Source organism: Netta rufina (genome assembly GCF_964035555.1).
Source record: "Netta rufina genome assembly, chromosome: 2".
In the NCBI taxonomy this organism is placed as follows: domain Eukaryota; kingdom Metazoa; phylum Chordata; class Aves; order Anseriformes; family Anatidae; genus Netta; species Netta rufina.
This window is the reverse complement of record NC_140124.1, coordinates 63,566,001-63,585,960: the sequence shown is the minus strand read 5'-3', so window position 1 is coordinate 63,585,960 and position 19,960 is coordinate 63,566,001. Positions and strand designations below refer to the sequence as shown.

The window sequence follows — 19,960 nt, the reverse complement described above, 5'->3', positions numbered from 1 at the left end:
GCCAAGTGCCGGGTCCTGCACCTGGGGCACAATAACCCCAAGCAGAGCTACAGGTTGGGAGATGAGTGGTTAGAAAGCTGCCTGGCAGAGAAGGACCTGGGAGTATTGGTTGATAGTCGGCTGAATATGAGCCAGCAGTGTGCTCAGGTGGCCAAGAAGGCCAACAGCATCCTGGCTTGCATAAGAAACAGTGTGGCCAGCAGGGCTAGGGAAGTGATTGTCCCCCTGTACTCGGCTCTGGTGAGGCCGCACCTTGAGTACTGTGTTCAGTTTTGGGCCCCTTGCTACAAGAAGGACAGCGAGGTGCTCGAGTGAGTCCAGAGAAGGGTGACGAAGCTGGTGAGGGGTCTGGAGAACAAGTCCTATGAGGAGCAGCAGAGGGAGCTGGGCTTGTTCAGCCTGGAGAAAAGGAGGCTCAGGGGTGACCTTAGTGCTCTCTACAAGTACCTTAGAGGAGGCTGTAGTGAGGTGGGGGTTGGTCTATTCTCCCACGTGCCTGGTGACAGGATGAGGGGGAATGGGCTAAAGTTGCACCAGGGGAGGTTTAGGTTGGATGTTAGGAAGAACTTCTTTACTGAGAGGGTTGTTAGGCATTGGAACAGGCTGCCCAGGGATGTGGTGGAATCACCATCCCTGGAGGTCTTTAAAAGACATTTAGATGTAGAGCTCAGTGATATAGTTTAGTGGAGGACTGGTTAGTGTTAGGTCAGAGATTGGACTGTGTGATCTTGGAGGTCTCTTCCAACCTAGATGATTCTGTGATGAAATGGCGTTGGTTATGCCAACCATATTGCCAGGTGTCAGGAGCCGGGGGGACTGGTCTCAGTTTACTCCTCTGGATGTTTTATTTATTTATTTTTTTTCTTTCTGTAAAGTGAAAACTGTTTTACACATCGCTGTTAGCACGTTACAATTAACGATGATCCCAGACACGAAGACAGGTGAGGACGGACCTCCCCTCCCCGCCACCACGAGGCCGTCCCCCAGCCCTCCGCTAATCGCCGCGCGGGGCGGGAGGGCGGCCGAGTGATGGACACTTGCCTCACCCAATTGCGGAGCGCGCCGCCGCTTGGCGCGAACGGGCGTGGGGGCGGCTGTTTCTCTCCAACGTCCCAAGCCCCTGAGGCGGCCGCCATTTTCTCGCATCCCCTCTCGCGGCGGGCCGGGCCCCGCTCCTGTCGCGGCGGAGATGGCCGGCGTGATCCGGCGGCTGGATGAAGATGTGGTGAACCGCATCGCGGCCGGCGAGGTCATCCAGAGGCCAGCGAATGCCATCAAGGAGATGATAGAGAACTGGTGAGGCGCTTGCGGTATCTCGGAAGGGGCGGACTCTCCGGGTTCGGGCTGCAGCCCGCGCGCTGAGGCGAGCCGAGGGAGCCGGGCGTGTGGAGGGCAGCAGCTGAGCGGGGGGAGAAGGGGTCGTTCCGGGGCTGGACACCCTCCTGGCTCTCTGGGCTTTGTGAAACCATGTCTGAGCTGTGAATAGTGCGTTAGAATCGTTTATATGGCTGCTGGAAGAAAAAGGAAGAAGGCGGTAAGCGCCTGTTTGGAACAGAAGTTCCAATGAGTCCGAAAACCAGAGTAGAAACATCAGATATAAGGACAATTTAAAATTCCACTTTCGTATAGCTATTTATTCTCTAGAATGGCTGTTCTATGCTGTGCTTTCTCGCTTTCCACAGCTTGGATGCTAAATCTACGAGTATCCAGGTAGTAGTTAAAGAAGGTGGTCTGAAGCTCATCCAAGTCCAAGATAACGGCTGTGGTATCAGAGTGAGTACCAACAGCTCTGTGCTGATGTCTTGTATAACCTCTTAACATTTATGTAAATCTATAAATGTTTCTGATCTTGAAAAGAGTGGGAACAGAAAGTAGCTGTTATTATTTTCTTATCCCTGTTACATAGAAAGAAGATCTCAACGTTGTATGTGAGAGATTTACTACGAGTAAACTACAAAAATTTGAAGACTTGTCTAGTATTTCTACATACGGTTTCAGGGGTGAGGTAAGCTCTTCAGCAAGGTTTAGAAATTGTTCATTGTTTATTGGTGCCTTTCTGTAGTGCAGAGTTCACATAATTGCTCATTCACAAAACTCTATGCTGATATCTGAGAATCTGCCTTCTGAATGTAGTTCAAAATATATTTATGTGTCTTTTAAGAATATATGGATTCCTAGTGAGAGGTGTATATTCTTTTTGCTTTCTGGAGTAAGAGGTTATTTAAGTAAAACAATACCTGTCTTTTCAAGCGTTGCTTCAGGAACGTATAGGTGAAAGGCAATGGAAGTTTTGACTGGATGGTAAATCAATGATGACAGACTTTTTGCTAAATGCAGTACTTAAAGCCAAAAGAAAGTTCTGGATAAAGTCTGGTTTTATAGGTACTGAAAGTCATAAAGGCTTTACTGACCCCAGTGACTTTTTTACGGGGGCTTTTATTAATTATTTGCAGGTGGTATATGAGAATTTTGTGGTGCTCTTTGGAGCTTGTATGCTTTTTCAGCTATCAGTGACATCTAGAGCAAGGTTTACAAAGATGCTTTTTCTTTCTCTAGGCATTGGCTAGCATCAGTCATGTTGCCCATGTTACGGTAACAACTAAAACAGCTGATGCAAAGTGTGCATACAGGTATGCTAGTTATGATCCAGGTAATTTCTGCTGTAGATAATAACAAACAGATGTGTTTCATGTTCTTTTCAGTGCTCTTATTGGTGGGAATGGGGACACTGAATGCTTTGTTTCTAGGACAGTTCCAAACAGGGCCCAGAATATAAAAAAACATAGTTTGAATGATTTTTATTGCAGACTGTAAAGGTAGGCTTTACCTAAACAATATAATTTAAACGTGCGTGGGGGAAGTTTTAAAAGGGATTCTACTTCAGCAGGCAGTGTAGGGTTAACTTTTATCTTTCACATTTCAGGATAAAATGTGTGTACACAGCCTGCAAGTTTTGCAAATTTCATAGGTCTCTGAACACAGAAACATTTTGTTTCACAATGCTATCCAAAAAGGGTTTTGAATATCCTTCTGAAGACTTAGCTCTAAACATAAGCAAAAATAAGCTTATTGGTGTCTCAGCTATTTTTATGAAAAAGAAGGAAAAATGTTTACATCTTGACTTTTTTTTTTTCAAAAGACTGTATGATGATGGTCTTTCTTTTATTAATTATGTAGGGTATGTAAGAGGTCAAAAGAAGTGTGTTCTTAGGAAGTCACGCAGATGCAGAATTTCAGAAAGAGCTAAATGGGTCAGAAATCTTTTATGGTCAAAATCCTGTTATTGGCCCAAAAGGAAACACATGTATAAAGTCAATAATTTATTATTAGTATAACTGAAGTGTGAAGTCTAGTGGAAGAATTATTATTAATGCAGGTCTAGTTATTAAAGAAAGCTACAATTATCCTACTATTACAATATAATAATCCTACAATTACAGGAACAGCTTGAGTAGTACAATCTCAAAATACTTATTCTGTTATCTACTACACGTTCTCTGCTGTTAACTCCCACTCTCCTGCAGCCCTGATGGGCTCTGAGGTCAATACAGTCAGTTTTCTGCTAGCAGAAAGGGAGAAGCTGCAGCCAATTCACAGCAATCCAAGTTCTTTACTGGGAGAAGTGTGGTGATGATGGGGTTTCTGTCGTCTTCCACCCAATCCTGGCAACTGTCTGACAACTTGTTTTTATTTTCTGCCTAGAGCTTCTTACAGTGATGGAAAAATTAAAGCCCCTCCAAAACCCTGTGCTGGAAACCAAGGGACACAGATCATGGTAAGGTTTTTTTGTATGTTATCCTGCTGTTCCCTGGTCTTTATGTTTGTACCACTTATTGGTATGTGTTGCATTGCAAGGGAAGAAGTGGGGCATATTGCACAAAAGTGGAAAGTTGGGGAGAGACAGGCAGGCAGATCTTCAGTTGGTCTTGTGGTGAGATGATGTGACTGCAGATGTTAGCATGTGATCAGAATGAGACAGAAGGCTGTGATACAAAAAAGCAGGGAGCTCAAAATAGAAAGAGCAATGTGTGTTGCAAGGTTTAGGGTGGGAGGTAGAAGCCAGCCCTGCCAAAGGGTCTGCAGGTGTGTGCTTGTCTTGCAGTGGGAATACGTGCCCTGCAGGCTTAGCGTGTGAATCAGCTGTAGATTTACGTTTGCATTTTTATACAGGATAACATAAAGAGTAAACTTCAAAATTCTGCTTTTCTCACTACAGAAAAGAAAAATAACTTGCACACTGTTTCAATAAATAGTGAAAATTAACAACTTAAGTTGCTGTTTTAATAACATTAATAGCCCTGATTGCAACAGCTGTTTTCAAGTTTATTTGTGGTTCATGATAACAATCTAATCAGGGAATCCGTTGTTATCAGCAATAGAAGGAATATAATTTTCACTGAAAAGTGAATACTTGTAAAGGTGGTAGTGTTTTTTTTCAAAAAAAAATAAATAAACAAAAAAAGAATGTACTAAAATAAAGCTATGTATTTCTCTAGAGTTTAAACTTGTTAGGTAAACCTAAGCAGGTAAGGAAAAAAATCAAATGCAGATTCTTCAGCAACTTAAATGTTCTCAGAAAATTTTGTAGTATATATTCGAAAATTATCTTAATTATATAGTGAGAGGAGACTTCTTCAATGGTTTTTAATTGTTATCATCTTCTCTGTAGGTTGAAGATCTCTTTTACAATGTAAATACACGGAGGAAAGCTTTAAAAAATCCAAGTGAAGAGTATGCAAAAATACTAGAAGTTGTTGGCAGGTAAACTGAAATAAGAAACTCCAGTTTCTAGTGATGTGGAGAGCACTGTTTTGCTTGCTTGTTTTCAGAGGTATTGGCATATGCATGTATGGTATTTTTTGTTGTTGTTGTTTTTCCACTTTTTTTTAAGTGTATGGTGTTGGATAACAGTTAACAGTCCACTTAGATAAAGAAAAAAACAGGAAGAATAGCATATTCACTCCATGCCTCTTATTACCAAGAATCCCAGCAAACAATTGATGATAGACTGAAACGAGTGAACTCTCAATGAACTCGGGATGAAAAGAATCAATGTAAAAAACGTGTAAGAGTATTGAGATTTGGCTGAAAAAGAAAAGGCTGAATGGCATTTTTTTTTTTAATAACAGAAAAAAACAAAAAAAATGCTACTAGATATAACATTCCCTTACTAGGTCCCTTTTTTTTTTTTTTTTTTTTATCTTTTGCCATATGTAGAAGCTTTGCAAGTAGAATTCAGTCAATTTAACAAAAAAAAAAAAAAAAGCTTTGCATTTCCAGTGAGAAATACAAAAGATAGTAAGGAGTAGCAGAAGTGCTAGCGTGCTCCCTGAATGAGCTACTTAGAGTATCTTTACTGCCCAGGAAGACTTCAGCCAGGAGGTAAAGCATCAGGTGCCAGTACTCTGGAATGGGCTGATCTGAAGTTACTAGCTGTCCTGGTTACAGCAATCTAACCTCTGTGTTTTTACCGTTTTCATCTTGCAAGGTTCTTTCTCATGACTTAATGATTTCTCTAGAAGCTTAAGCCAAGGTTATGCAGCTGTAGTGTATCAAACCTTGGACTCACATGCAGCTGAACTTTCCAGGTAGGGGAGGTCAGATGGGCCAGCCACTTCTCAGATCTTTCTCTGTATGAATTTAGAGTTAATTCTGCTATATTGAGTGAGCTTTGCTGTTCTTCTAGTTAAACCTATGTAATGAAACTGAACTAAGCAAGACAGTCAATAAAAGCTGGATTAGGTCTGGGTTGTTTTTCAACTTTTTTTTTTTTTTGAGAAATAATCTAAGTTTATCATGGTTTTTTTTTGTTTCTTTTTTAAATGACTACAGGTGGGTTAAACAGAACAGTTTTTATAGCTGTTAAGTCTACAAAAGCTTATTTTGGCTCAAATCACATTACTGGATAGCAGGAAATACTTCTTTGTTTGCCCATGTTACTAGCTGCTTTTCAGCATTCATGTAGTGACATTTTATTCTTTTTCACATACCACAGTCTTATGCTTACCTGTTTTTCAGGTACGCCATCCATAACTCAGGTATCAGCTTTTCAGTTAAAAAGGTATGTGAAAAAAAGCCCTTACCTTCACCATATATACACCTGGTCAAGTTTTTTTTAAGCAACAGAACTTTTGTACAGAGCTGCATACATTCTTCACTTTCAAAGATGGAGTATTAGCCTGTATAGGTATGAGGCTAACAAATCCTGCGATCCTGTGCCATTTAACATGTTACTTTTCTGAACATTAATAAGGAAATAATAGAAAACATGATAATTACATTGTACCTTTTTGTTAGAATTGTTATTGCTATTCTATTCAAACAGAACCGTGAACTGATTGATACTTATTTCTGATCTATTAGCAAGGTGATACCGTGTCGGATGTTAGAACTTTAACAAATGCCTCAACAGTGGACAACATTAGGTCCATCTTTGGAAATGCTGTTAGCAGGTATGTTGGTGTTGAGTTCTGTTTTGACTTTCTAGCAAATCTCCTCCTGCCTTCTCTTGTAAAGAACACAGGCTGTGCAAACTTCTGCCTTCAAGGTGAATTACAAGAAAGTGTGACTGCAGTAATAAAAAGCTCTCCTTTGTACTGCGGACAGTGACTTTTTTTTTAAAAAGTATATCAAAGGAAATAGGGAAGCTGTAAAGTTACTCCTTCAGTGTGCTGAAAGGGAACAACCTAGTTGTAATTTTGTGCGCTAATCTAAAAAAGCAGACTGTACTTGTGTTATTTACGAGTTCCTATCTTCTTGCTACACCATGAAAATCTTACCTCTTCATACTGCAGTCTCTTTGATACATTTCTGTCTTCTCATTTTTTTTCTAAAATCTTAAGGTTTAACGTTTTGACAAAAGCTGTATCAGTTGATGCTAAGTAAAGCAGTCAGAAGTTGGAAACAAAACTGGGCATCTACTCAAAATTTATCTGCCACTTTAGGAAAAATTCTCTTTATTAAATCTTCAGCTGAGAAGAACTCATAGCACAGACATGTAGAATGAGTTTCTCTGAGGTCTTCCCATGAATACCAAGGTGTCAGTTTGATTTGGTTACTAAAATCACAATTCACGTTTAAGGAATTTAACTTGTAATACATGGAAACACAGCACACTAGAGAGGCTGCTTAGTAATAAGATAGACAGTATTTCTCTGCCATGCATTTTTTGTCTACTTCCAAATGCTTGTTTGATACAGTTTTTTCTTTGTACAGTCCTGAATAAGTTGCCAATTTTGACATGTTTTGATCTTACTTTTTCAAGTGAAACCTATTTTACCCAATTTTAGATTGTGTTTACATGCATTAAATTGGCACTTGTGTATACAGAGTGTCTGAATGGGAAATAAAAAGCCCATAAGCCTTTCTTAACATGAGCTTCAGCAGCTCGCACAATATGCTGCTAGAAGCTACTGAAATGTGATTGGATTTCCCGAACTAACGTACCATGAAAAGTATAAAATCTGTTACGAAAATTGTTAATGCTGTGCCAATACATGGCTATGATATTGTGATAGGTGTTAAAAAGGTACTCAAGGTAGTTTTACAGGCTCCAATCATACTGGATTACTGTTTTACATTCTCTTAGGGAGAGATACGAGGGTGCAGAAAGAAACCAGTGAAAGAAAGAAAGAAAATGCAGTTGGCACTTCATTATTTTTTTGTGGTTAAATAATTTTGTGTCTCAGCAAAGAATGTTGGAGCCCTCAAATCATACTGTAGCTTGCTGTAACTGTGGCATAAATAGAACATAGGACAGTGCTGCTGCTTGTGAGTACCCTTTGAAACTTGCATTAACAGGAGAAACTTTGTGTGTGTTTCTGTCAAACTGTCAATAGGGAATTGATAGAAGTGGGCTGTGAAGATGCAAATCTGGCCTTTAAAATGAAAGGCTACATCACAAATGCAAATTATTCTGTGAAGAAATCTGTATTTTTACTCTTCATAAACCGTAAGTTTAAAAAAAGTTTTACAATCATATTGCTTCTTATGTACTAATCAGAACAAAATTTTCTGAAGAATTGCAAAAATCTTTTGAGTATAAAAATTCTTGAAAATGTTGAAGAATAAATATTACAGGTAACTGTAGATTTTAAGGTGTTTTTCTATGTGTAATGTGGGTCAAGTTTTGCTCTGTAAGTACTGGAGAGCAGGTAAGACTGGGTCTATATTGAAGGCTGTGAAATACCGAGGTAATGAGGGTATCTTGCGCAGTAACACAGAGTGGTCTCTTCCTTCTGTAGCAACATGAGCTCAGGATGCAGTGAACATTGACTGTATGAAATACTGAAAGGGTAGTCTGGTTATTTTCATATTTGTGAAAAATACTTCTAATTATAAAGCAAATACTAAGATGATACTGCCTAAACCTGTATTTCTCTTGGAGAGGTCTAGGGAAAAAGAGGGATAAAATGTGTGCCTTTTAAAGATATAAAGCATAAAGATATTGCTCTGAAGGTTTAGTTATTCACTAGCATTTTTGGAAAACAGAAAACAGCATTTTGTTCTCTTTCAGATCGACTGGTAGAGTCAACAGCTTTGCGGAAAGCCATAGAGACTGTGTATGCTGCTTACCTGCCAAAAAGTACGCATCCATTCCTGTACTTAAGGTAAAGTAATGGGGAAAAAGTAGCCTTTTGGTACTATCTTACAGGATGGAGCTAGGGTGAGTAGGTTTAGAAGGTCATTTGTGTTCCCGATGGTAGTGCTAAGTATTGTACTGAGGTAGGTTATTGCTAGACAGGAGGTAATTCACCATGCATCTTCAATGTTACCAAAAAAAGTCAGCACAAACAATTAAAGACAGGCTTTAATTTTCATAAGCAGTGAACTTAACTAAGCTTAAGTCCTTTGACATTATGCTCTTTGCTTAGGAAAATGAGTTATGCTAGGAATACAGCAGTGCATTTAAGACCACTCAGATAATTTTCCAAATGCCATTCATATTTTTTTCTTGCTAGGAATTATATTTGTATCTCTCTCTTTAATAGATACTGTTCTTCTTGGTATATTAGTGTAACAAAAAAGTGAATTACATGCTGCTTACTGGAAGTAATTATTTACAAAAAATAGGTAAAACCAGACTGCTCTCTTAAAAATTGGAGAGTATGAAAGATTTAAGAGCTAGTCAACTAAATGGTAAGCAACTAAATCTTGTCATTCACCAGTGAAACTTAATGATATCCGGTGCTTTCTAGGAATAAAGTTCTTGCATTGCAGTGTTTGGGGTCATTGATAATGACAGGGCATCAACAAGTAACTCATGAGACACTGTGAGTAAAAGCTATTTCCAGAGACGGTGTTTAGTAGTGCAGTGGAGACGTTGATTTAAGTTTGCATGTGCAAGCTGACTTTGAGTTCAGAGTAGGGTTCTTCAGAGTAATTATTCTCTTAATATACCAAACAAATTTTGACTGTAGTGTAACTTTAGTAGGTTTTGGGACTATTATTAGCTTCTTTGCTTGTGGTAATTTACCCCAAGTCTGACAGTCTTTATACTGAACCAATGTGTGCTCTCTGCCATCCATGGAAGATTTTAGGTTAACTACCTTTAAAATCTTTTCCAGCCTGGAAATAGCTTCCAAGAATGTAGATGTGAATGTGCACCCTACAAAACATGAGGTCCACTTCCTTCATGAAGACAGCATTCTAGAGCGTGTGCAGCAGCACATAGAGAGCAAGTTACTGGGCTCTAATTCCTCAAGGATGTACTTCACTCAGGTGAGAATACATGTTTCAAGTAACCACAGCTCTGCGCTCTTTTAACAGTAGTGGATGTGTTTACCTTCTTCAGGAGTACAAGCTAGGCAGTGATGGATAGTCATCACTGTTACACTGGTAGCGTGAGATCTTTGCTCTGTTCCAGGGATGGATTTCTTTAATATACCAGTGTTAATAATGAGGCAGTAAACTTACTGGAGAAGGGCATGGAAATATTTTAAATAACTTTCTGTCAAGTATCTGTTCAATCTTCTTGATTTTTACAAGTATATTACCCTTCACATGCACTAAACTTCTTATTCTGCCCTTTTTTATGAGAAAGATGTGTGAGGAAATTGTTTATTCTGTGTATTTGATGACATTTTGGATTTAACCTAACCAGAAAAATAGCGGGAAAAATCTTCCCTAATTGCTTTTTACATATAGCATAGTATGCTAACTGTAACCTTCTAAAAAGTTTTCCTTGTGATTTTTAAATGTTTTTAAAACTTGTCTCAAATACAAACTAATGATTTCAGTAATTGCCAAGATGGTGACACTCATATTATGCAGAAAACCACTGCAAAGCTGGTGGCCTGTTTAAGCAACTGACATGGTGTCTGTGGGGTTTGGAACTTACCTTTGAGCAGTAAGGCACTGTGAGGAGCATGGTTGGTCTCTGCTTTTACTTACCTATTGTTGATGTCTGCTTCCCCATGTTTGAATGAAGACATTGCTTCCAGGGGCTGAGTGTTCTTCGTGTGAGGTGGTAAAATCAGCAGCAAACCCTTCTGCAGCCACAAAAGGAAGCAGTGATAAAATCTACACACACCAGATGGTCCGCACTGATTCCCGAGAGCAGAAACTGGATGCTTTCCTTCAGCACATGAACAACCCCCTAAGCACAGGCCCTGCTGAAGTGACCGTGGGGGTTATTAATGCAGCACCTCCAGAGGGTCCTGCCAGGCTGCAGGATGCTGAAATGGAAGATGTCAGTGATCTTGAAATAGCTGATGTCCTTGAAGCGGCTGAGGTTCAGCAGGATGTGGCCATGCCTGAAGAGCTGAGTAAGAGTAGACACTTGTCTCCTGAGAAAGCACTTCCTCGGTAAGTCTCATCTTTACTGAGGTCTTGCAGTCCTACCTGGTTATTTCATGGCTTTGCCTTGAATTTAGAGGGTTTTCTGATACCTTAGGACTTTTTTTTTTTTTTTTCCCAAGAAGGAAACCTTTTCCTAGAAATTCTCTCTTTACCTAGAGAACTCCTCATGGTATTTCAATGAGAAATCCAACTTAATCTGTGAACTGTAACTTACGTAGCTCGTGATAAATTTTCTAACTGGATTTCTGTGCATGCTGGAATGCAGGAACCTATAAAAATAATGATGACCTTGACTTTACTTGAGGAAGATCATAGTGGTCCTCTTCAGTTTGGAGGACACCACTTTGTGGTATGACTGAAAGGTAGAAACCACATCACTGAATTTTGCAGACACTACCCTGGTGAAGATAGAAGCACTGTCATCTTCTACAGCCCCTGCAGGGAGCTGTTACGAGAGGCCAGAGAAGTGTATGTGTGGGGCATCATTAGAAATGTCAACATTTATAATGTGTCCTTTAGAGCCCATTGGCTTGTTGGTTAACAGACATCCAGTGTGACCAATACTGAAGTCTTAAATTCTTTATGAATCATCTTTTTCTAACAAATTATGCATAGGAAGTAAAAAACAAAACAAAACAAAAAAAATGGAAGTGGAAGCTTTGGGAAACTTCGTGCATTTCCTTTTTGTAACGTACAATGTGTGAATGCAGCAGACCATCTGTTTGTGTTTTGCTTCAGTGACAGGAGGATAGAATATACTTCCTTTTTGTTTCTGTATTGCAGAAAGAGACCACGGGAAGACACTGACATAGAGATGGAAAAAGATGTTTCCAGAAAGGAGATGACTGCTGCCTGCACCCCTAAAAGAAGAATTATCAATTTGACCAGTGTGTTGACTCTTCAGGAGGAAATTAGCAGCCGGGCACATGAAAGTAAGCAGGTGGCTTTGATTCTTCAGCTTATTTCACCAACTAAGTATGCCTGCTTGGACTGCTGAGGGGAAGATAGTTAGCAACACAGTGAGCTTATGGGCATGTTTTTAACTGAGCTTTTGACAAACAAAATTGTTAAATGTCAAGTGTCAAACTCTGAACAGTCTGCTACTAAAAGCAGGAGACATACTGGGAAGACTTATTAAAAACTAGCATACCTTGCTAGTAGGCAAATGCTTCATTCTAAATAGTTTGTAAACTCTAACTTGTGATTTTTTTGGTATTGGTTATGGCACAGCTTGAAAAGCTATGGTATTTTGTAATTTTCAAAAAAATAATTGTTTATAGTTATTAAAAATTTTGATTAATTGTGTGATTACAAAATATTCAGAAGGAAAACTTCATGGGACGGGCCTGATGGTCATATTTTCTTATTTACTGCTTTTGCTAGTCATTTTTATTTGGATCTGTCCCACTTATGGGAGGAGTTCAAAAAAGGCTGGTGAAATACTCTTTTGTTTTGGTGAAAAGGTGAAATGTTTGCAGTTCTTCCTAGGGTTGTTTCTTCTTTGCTCTTTCAGTTGCTTTAAGAGTCATATTGAGTCATATTCCAGTATTATTCAGTTGGTCTAGATGTTAGGAACCTTGTGGTTTTTTGTCACTGAATTGTGAATCTGGGGAGAAGCTCCACAGCTAAAATGGCTAGACTAACAGACTTCTGAAATAAATAACTGATTAAAAATCTTTAGAAGTTTTTTTTTTCTTTTTTTAAAGATCAAGGTTTCTAGTAAGTAGTACCCGTGCTATAGAATAAGTTCTGCAGTAGGCTGGTAATTCCCTGTTAGGCTGTTGCGGTTTAAATACTGAAATCACATAGCTATTCCTGTGCCATGAAATATTCAAAAATCCCCTGAAGTACACAGCACAACTTGTGCAGCTGCTTGAGGTTCTCATCTTCACGTATGTGAGAAACACAAGAGACCAGAGTAAGAAATGCTCTTCTTGTCACCTTTTCCAGCAGAACACAATATTGCAATGCAATTTGCTTAGTGTAATGCTTTGTACATGGTGTGATGGCAGTGCAGAGCTCCTATAATGAAGTTGTTTCTGAGGGCTGTAGTGACATTTTTGGTAGAGTGCGTAAAATGAACAAGGAATCCAGACTCTGCACTCTTCTTTTTTCAAATAAGAGAGAAGAGGCTGGAAACTTATGGAGGGAAGATGACACTGACTATGGCCCTAATCTACTGCATTGCCAGAACCTAGTCTGATAATCTCTGTGAGATTTTGTTGCAAGTTTCTTTTGCTTATACAGTTTTCTTTGAAAGAAGTCTATGCTCCTATCCTAGTCTCCTGTGGCTGGAAACAACTTCAGAAACTCAGGTTATTCAAATCAAATTGAGAGATTTTTCTTAACAGTTAAACTAGAAATGTGAATTTTTGTAAACTGTCTCATGAGTGCTTTAATATATTATGAATATATGCATATACAAAGGAACGATTTAAGATTTTAAAATAAACTAGAATTGGTAGTATGTGTATATTAGGAACTGTAGTGCAGTAGTAGCTGAACAGTAGGCAGACTTTAGTCACAAATCACTCAACTGACTAAATTAGGGCAGAGTTGCACACAGAACATTAACCTCTTTTTTACTTTTTTCCCCTTGTTTCAGGTCTTCAGGAAATGCTACGCGATCACTCATTTGTTGGCTGTGTCAGCCCTCAGTGGGCTCTGGTGCAATATCAGACAAAACTGTATCTTCTCAATACAACAAAACTCAGGTAAAGAACCTCTCACACTTGCTGGCAGTTCAAGTGATTACCTGTTACCAAGCTAATTAGAAGGAAGAAGGAAATGATAGAAAATAATTTTTTCTTATGGCCTATCCAGAAAGCCATGAGGCTCATGATTAAGCAACCTTTCGAAACAGTAGATGCAAGTCTGGACTGCCTGTGAAAAGCTGCAGAAGCTCTTAAATGCCAGCCACTGCACTCTGTGATCACAGACTGGAGTAAGGGAAATAAATTTTAGTTGCTTTATGCTTGCCTACAGCAACTACTCGTTACCTACAGTGGAAAGATGAGTGAGCAGAGGCTTTAGACAAGTCAGTGACTTGATCCACTTGGGTTAAGAGAAGCTGCAGGATGTGATCATAACATAAAGCTTTTCACCTGGGATCTTACTGGGCCAGACACAAGGATATTCTCCTACTTGTTACAAAATTAAAGATGGACTTGTATCAATTTCCAAGTTCCTGTGTATTTCTTGCAGCACAGCAAAGGATTAAAGACCATGAAATATAAGGGATCTGGGAACAAACTGATAGCAGCTGCATGCTTACGTAACAGCTCTGCATCAGTGTTGGTGATGTCAGAAACTAAGAAACAATTATAAACATCTAGAGAGGGAGTATGAATCTTAAACTGTTGAGTTAAAAGTAAGATCTTTATTAACATGAAAGGATATGGTCATTTATTGTTTCAAAGATGACCTTTACTTTTCCCCTTTTAATTATGGTACCTTGGAGATGCATGATCATGTCTGTGTAACTAATTTTTTTTTAAACTTCAATTTAGCCAAGAACTCTTCTACCAGATACTTATTTATGACTTTGCAAACTTTGGAGTCTTAAGGCTATCTGTAAGTATAATTTTACATTATTTTATATAAAAAATGCTTATCTAAAGTGAGGCTGCCCTTTCAGATAATGTATATGTTTATAGGTTCAATTTTGTACCCTGTAAGAGTGATGCTCCATTGCTGTCACAGTAATACAAAATAGCAAACACCTTGAGTCATTCTGTAGCTACAGCTGTATCTTTTGATCCTGGGGGCTTGTTGCTAGTGTTGCTTCTGACTATTCACCTGGCTTTGCTATTGCTTGATACATTTAGACAAAATTAGAATACTCAATCTACCTTTATTAGAAAGCGTAGAATGCTATTGCTTATCCTGTAAATATCAACACTTGGCAAGATTGTGGGCTGCAGAGACTTATAGCAGAAATCAGCTTAATTGCTTGATTAGCAGAACTGTCTGCTCTGCATCCTGGAAGCTGTATAATGAAGTTAGATTGTTTGTGAAGGAAAAAGCTACAGCCTTTCCTGGTGGAATCACTAACAACACTTCTGCTTCCTCCATTTTTAGGAGGCAGCTCCTTTATATGAGCTTGCAATGCTTGCTTTAGAGGACCCTGAGAGTGGCTGGACAGAAGAAGATGGCCCAAAAGAAGGTCTTGCTGAGTACATAGTTGAGTTTCTGAAAAAGAAGGCTGAAATGCTGAAAGACTATTTCTCTCTTGAAATTGACAAGGTATATGACTGCTACTATTGCTCTTTGTTCTACATGGTGCTACAGTTTGGTAACTGATAACCACAACAGTTTGCTTGCTGTACTTACTGATAGACAATTCCACTAAGGTTTAGGTGGTTTACTCCTTTCATTTAAAAAAAGGCTCAGGACTTACGCTGCTTTTAGAGGGGGACTATGCAAAGCTTAATTAATTAGTTATCAAATGAGTCATCTCCTCACTAACTAGTCTGTATGTCTCCTGTCCAGCAAGGTTGTAGAACTCGAGGATGGGAATGACAAGGTCGAGTCCCTTTGGGTTAGGATTGGCAGGGACAACAAGGCTAGTGTCCTGGTCGGGGTCTGCTATAGACCGCTGAACCAGGATGAGGAGACGGATGAGGAATTCTACAGGCAGCTGACAGAGGTTGCAAAATCGTCAGCTCTTGTACTCGTGGGGGACTTCAACTTCCCAGACATATCCTGGAAGCACAACACAGCCCTGAGAAAGCAGTCTAGGAGGTTTCTGGAGAGCGTGGAAGATAGCTTCCTGACGCAGCTGGTTAGTGAGCCTACCAGGGGTGGCGCCCCGGTAGACCTTCTCTTCACAAACAGAGAAGGACTGGTGGAGGATGTGATTGTCAGGAGCTGTCTTGGGCAGAGTGACCACGAAATGGTGGAGTTCACTATTCTTGGCGAGGCCAGGAAGGGGACCAGTAAAACCGCTGTATTGGACTTCCGGAGGGCTGACTTTGTGCTGCTGAGGACACTGGTTGGTAGAGTCCCTTGGGAGGCAGTTCTGAAGGGCAGAGGAGTCCAGGAAGGCTGGGCGCTCTTCAAGAGGGAAATCTTAATGGCGCAGGAACGGTCTGTCCCCATGTGGCCAAAGAGCTGGCGGGGAAGAAGACCAGCCTGGCTCAACAGAGAATTGTGGCTTGATCTTAGGAGAAAAAAGAGGGTTTATAATCTTTGGAAAAGTGGGCAGGCCACTAGGGAGGACTTTAAGGATGTAGCGAGGCTGTGCAGGGACAAAATTAGGAAGGCCAAAGCTCATCTGGAGCTCAATCTGGCTACTGCCGTTAAAGATAACAAAAACCGTTTCTATAAATACATCAACAAAAAAAGGAGGACTAAGGAGAATCTCCATCCTTTACTGGATGCGGGGGGAAACTTAGTTACAAGAGATGAGGAAAAGGCGGAGGTGCTCAATGCCTTCTTTGCCTCAGTCTTTAGCGGCAATACCGGTTGTTCTCTGGATACCCAGTACCCTGAGCTGGTGGAAGGGGATGGGGAGCAGGATGTGGCCCTCACTATCCATGAAGAACTGGTTGGTGACCTGCTACGGCACTTGGATGTGCACAAGTCGATGGGGCCGGATGGGATCCACCCAAGGGTACTGAGGGAACTGGCAGAGGAGCTGGCCAAGCCACTGTCCATCATTTATCAGCAGTCCTGGCGATCGGGGGAGGTCCCAGTTGACTGGTGGCTAGCAAATGTGATGCCCATCTACAAGAAGGGCCGGAGGGCAGACTCGGGAAACTACAGGCCTGTCAGTTTGACCTCAGTGCCAGGGAAGCTCATGGAGCAGATCCTCCTGAGAGTCATCACGCAGCACTTGCAGGGCAAGCAGGCAATCAGGCCCAGTCAGCATGGGTTTATGAAAGGCAGGTCCTGCTTGACGAACCTGATCTCCTTCTATGACAAAGTGACGCGCTGGGTGGATGAGGGAAAGGCTGTGGATGTGGTCTACCTTGACTTCAGCAAGGCTTTTGACACCGTCTCCCACAGCATTCTCCTCAAGAAACTGGCTGCTCTTGGCTTGGACTGGCGCACGCTTCGTTGGGTTAGAAACTGGCTGGATAGCCGGGCCCAAAGAGTCGTGGTGAATGGAGCCAAGTCCAGTTGGAGGCCAGTCACTAGTGGCGTCCCCCAGGGCTCGGTGCTGGGGCCGGTCCTCTTTAATATCTTCATCGATGATCTGGACGAGGGCATTGAGTGCACCCTCAGTAAGTTTGCAGATGACACCAAGTTAGGTGCGTGTGTTGATCTGCTTGAGGGTAGGAAGGCTCTGCAGGAGGATCTGGATAGGCTGGACCGATGGGCTGAGGTCAACTGCATGAAGTTCAACAAGGCCAAGTGCCGGGTCCTGCACCTGGGGCGCAATAACCCCAAGCAGAGCTACAGGCTGGGAGAGGAATGGTTGGAGAGCTGCCAGGCAGAGAAGGACCTGGGAGTGATGGTGGATAGTCAGCTGAATATGAGCCAGCAGTGTGCTCAGGTAGCCAAGAAGGCCAACGGCATCCTGGCTTGTATCAGGAACAGTGTGACCAGCAGGGCTAGGGAGGTGATCGTCCCCCTGTACTCAGCTCTGGTGAGGCCGCACCTCGAGTACTGTGTTCAGTTTTGGGCCCCTCGCTACAAGAAGGACATCGAGGTGCTTGAGCGGGTGCAGAGAAGGGCGACGAAGCTGGTGAGGGGCCTGGAGAACAAGTCCTACGAGGAGCGGCTGAGGGAGCTGGGCTTGTTCAGCCTGGAGAAGAGGAGGCTCAGGGGTGACCTTATCGCTCTTTTTAGGTACCTCAAGGGAGGCTGTAGCGAGGTGGGGGTTGGCCTGTTCTCCCACGTGCCTGGTGACAGGACGAGGGGGAATGGGCTTAAGTTGAGCCAGGGGAGTTTTAGGTTAGATGTTAGGAAGAACTTCTTCACTGAAAGGGTTGTGAGGCATTGGAACAGGCTGCCCAGGGAAGTGGTGGAGTCACCATCCCTGGAAGTCTTCAAAAGACGTTTAGATGTAGAGCTTAGGGATATGGTTTAGTGGAGGACTGCTAGCGTTAGGTCAGAGGTTGGACTCAATGATCTTGAGGTCTCTTCCAACCTAGAAATTCTGTGATTCTGTGAAGGTGTGTGGCTTAACCAACTCCGATCTACAGGATCACATTTGCTCTTCATGGTTCTTGTTTTGGGCACTCCAATTCCATACAAAACGGAACAGCTTCAGCAGGTGCCATAACTCAGGCACCTCACATGAGTTCTCAGAAATGGGACTGGTGTAGTCAGGGATTAGAGGTTGAAGAGAAAGCTGAGTTGAAGTCTCCCTGTGGTAAAAGGTCTAAATTCAGGCAGTGTAAGTTAAATGCCACCACTGATGTTCTGCCTAGAACTTAGGCAGAACCCAGGCTTTAAAACTTTTTAACTTCAGCTGCCCTTAAGGCTCAGCAGTCCTCCAACAGGTAACAGTTTTGGTTCATTAACTGCAAGAAAGAACAGTTATTTTTCTTACTGAAGCAGCAGTATTGCCTTGCAGGAAGGAAATCTGATTGGCTTGCCACTTCTGATAGATAACTATATTCCCCTGTTGGAAGGACTACCTATGTTTATCCTTCGTCTGGCCACAGAGGTAAGTATTCAACAATTCATTCACAAATGACTTTTTCCACTTAAGAAACACTGGAATGAATCAAAGTCCTTATCAGAAGCTGCAAAGGAGAGCCTAGAGTTGATTAACTGCACTGTTACATACTCCAGACACTTCTGCTATGGTTATTGAGTAGTTGTACTGCACCTCTGTATTAGTATCTGTTAATTGAATGTTTTGATCTGAATGTCTCCAGTTCTACCCCTTTTTGTTCAGTGCCTCCACCGTAGCAGCACAAAAATGGTCAAAATATTATGACTTTTCCACCTTAGGAATTTTTGTTAGGTCTCTGGCTGCTTATTCAGGCTCTATTAAATAATTTCTCTTTCTTGAAACAGGTAAACTGGGATGAGGAAAAGGAGTGCTTTGAAAGCCTGAGTAAAGAACTCTCTCTGTTTTACTCCATTAGAAAGCAGTATTTAATAGAGGAAGCCACCCTGACCCACTCCCAGGTACTGTAGTATGTAACTACTTAAATGAACAGAGTTAAGACATGAATTCCCTCAACTATAGACTTGTAATGCCAACTCTCCTTTCAACAAAGTAAATCAAGTAGCAGTGCAGCAAGAATCTGAATGAAAGAGTGGGGCTTGAAGTTTTCTGAACTATGTCTCCTGCCAGAACCTTTTAACAGCAGGCAGGCTGTGCACTGTGCTTAATATTGCAGCAGGCTTTGGCCTCAGAGTTTAGGATGTCTTTTTATCTTATTCAGCTGCAATAGTTTTCTATAGAGGGATTCATATAAACATAAGCAGACGATTTTAAGTACCTGCTTCATCATTCAGTTCAGCTAGCTCATTCTGCAAGTGGCATGACTCAAATAGACTTTTCAGAACTAAGAGTTCATGCTGTACAGTTAACTTTAACACTAGTGGAATTTTAGTCTCTGTAGTCTGATAAAGTTGAAATGCTCTCCTTCAGTAAAAGCTTCAGCTTGTTTCTACTTTTTCTGTATTTCAGAATGAGGAGTCTGATTCTGTTTCACCACCATGGAAATGGACTGTGGAACACGTTGTTTACAAAGCTTTTAGGACTTACCTTTTACCTCCTAAACACTTCACAGATGATGGCAACATCTTGCAGCTTGCTAACTTGCCTGACCTGTACAAAGTTTTTGAGAGATGCTGAACAAGTAGTTATTTGTATAGACTTGTACGTGTTTTATTTTATTTAACAGATGAAATCTCAGCTGAGGGAGGAAGGTGTTTAATATTATACAAATATGATAGCAAACATTTTTCTTCAACTTATCAAAGAATAAAGAAATATTTTGACTAAAATGTTTCAGTTAAATCCTCACTCATGGTTTGAGTGTCAATATTAAACAATCCAGCAATAGAATATAATGGAGATGAATCAAGTTAAGTGATCTTGAGTTAAAGTAGGAGGCTGGTAGTGTCAAACATACATGGAATGCACTTAAGGTTAATTTTTTAGTACTGGATGAGCTATTGTGTTTCAGATCCAACTCAACTAAAAGATATGCCTCTTGCCATATGCCAAAAAATTAGCAATGTTTTGTAC

The 19,960-nt window shown here is 41.0% G+C and overlaps 1 protein-coding gene across 2 annotated transcripts; it reads left to right on the top strand.

The window, feature by feature from the left end:
- The first annotated feature begins 1,126 nt into the window (after positions 1–1,126).
- MLH1 (mutL homolog 1) lies at positions 1,127–19,581 on the top strand. Of its 2 annotated transcripts, XM_084306865.1 has the most exons (19): positions 1,127–1,296; positions 1,683–1,773; positions 1,907–2,005; positions 2,557–2,630; positions 3,703–3,775; positions 4,670–4,761; positions 6,019–6,061; positions 6,364–6,452; positions 7,839–7,951; positions 8,516–8,609; positions 9,567–9,720; positions 10,430–10,806; positions 11,584–11,732; positions 13,406–13,514; positions 14,310–14,373; positions 14,881–15,045; positions 18,326–18,418; positions 18,775–18,888; positions 19,397–19,581. In XM_084306865.1, exons 1-19 carry the CDS (start codon positions 1,190–1,192, stop codon positions 19,562–19,564), a joined length of 2,268 nt encoding a protein of 755 aa, XP_084162991.1. In that variant the 5' UTR covers positions 1,127–1,189; the 3' UTR covers positions 19,565–19,581. The 2 variants fall into 2 exon arrangements, with proteins under 2 accessions (XP_084162991.1, XP_084162992.1); XM_084306866.1 differs by lacking the exon at positions 18,326–18,418.
- Positions 19,582–19,960: the final 379 nt, after the last annotated feature.

Bases quoted from the DNA above. Each gene is read 5' to 3' on its own strand.
- MLH1 (XM_084306865.1), top strand. From the start codon at position 1,190: ATGGCCGGCGTGATCCGGCGGCTGGATGAAGATGTGGTGAACCGCATC. The intron at 6,453-7,838 runs GTATGTTGGTGT...AACTGTCAATAG, and splicing joins TTTGGAAATGCTGTTAGCAG to GGAATTGATAGAAGTGGGCT. The intron at 8,610-9,566 runs GTAAAGTAATGG...AATCTTTTCCAG, and splicing joins CATCCATTCCTGTACTTAAG to CCTGGAAATAGCTTCCAAGA.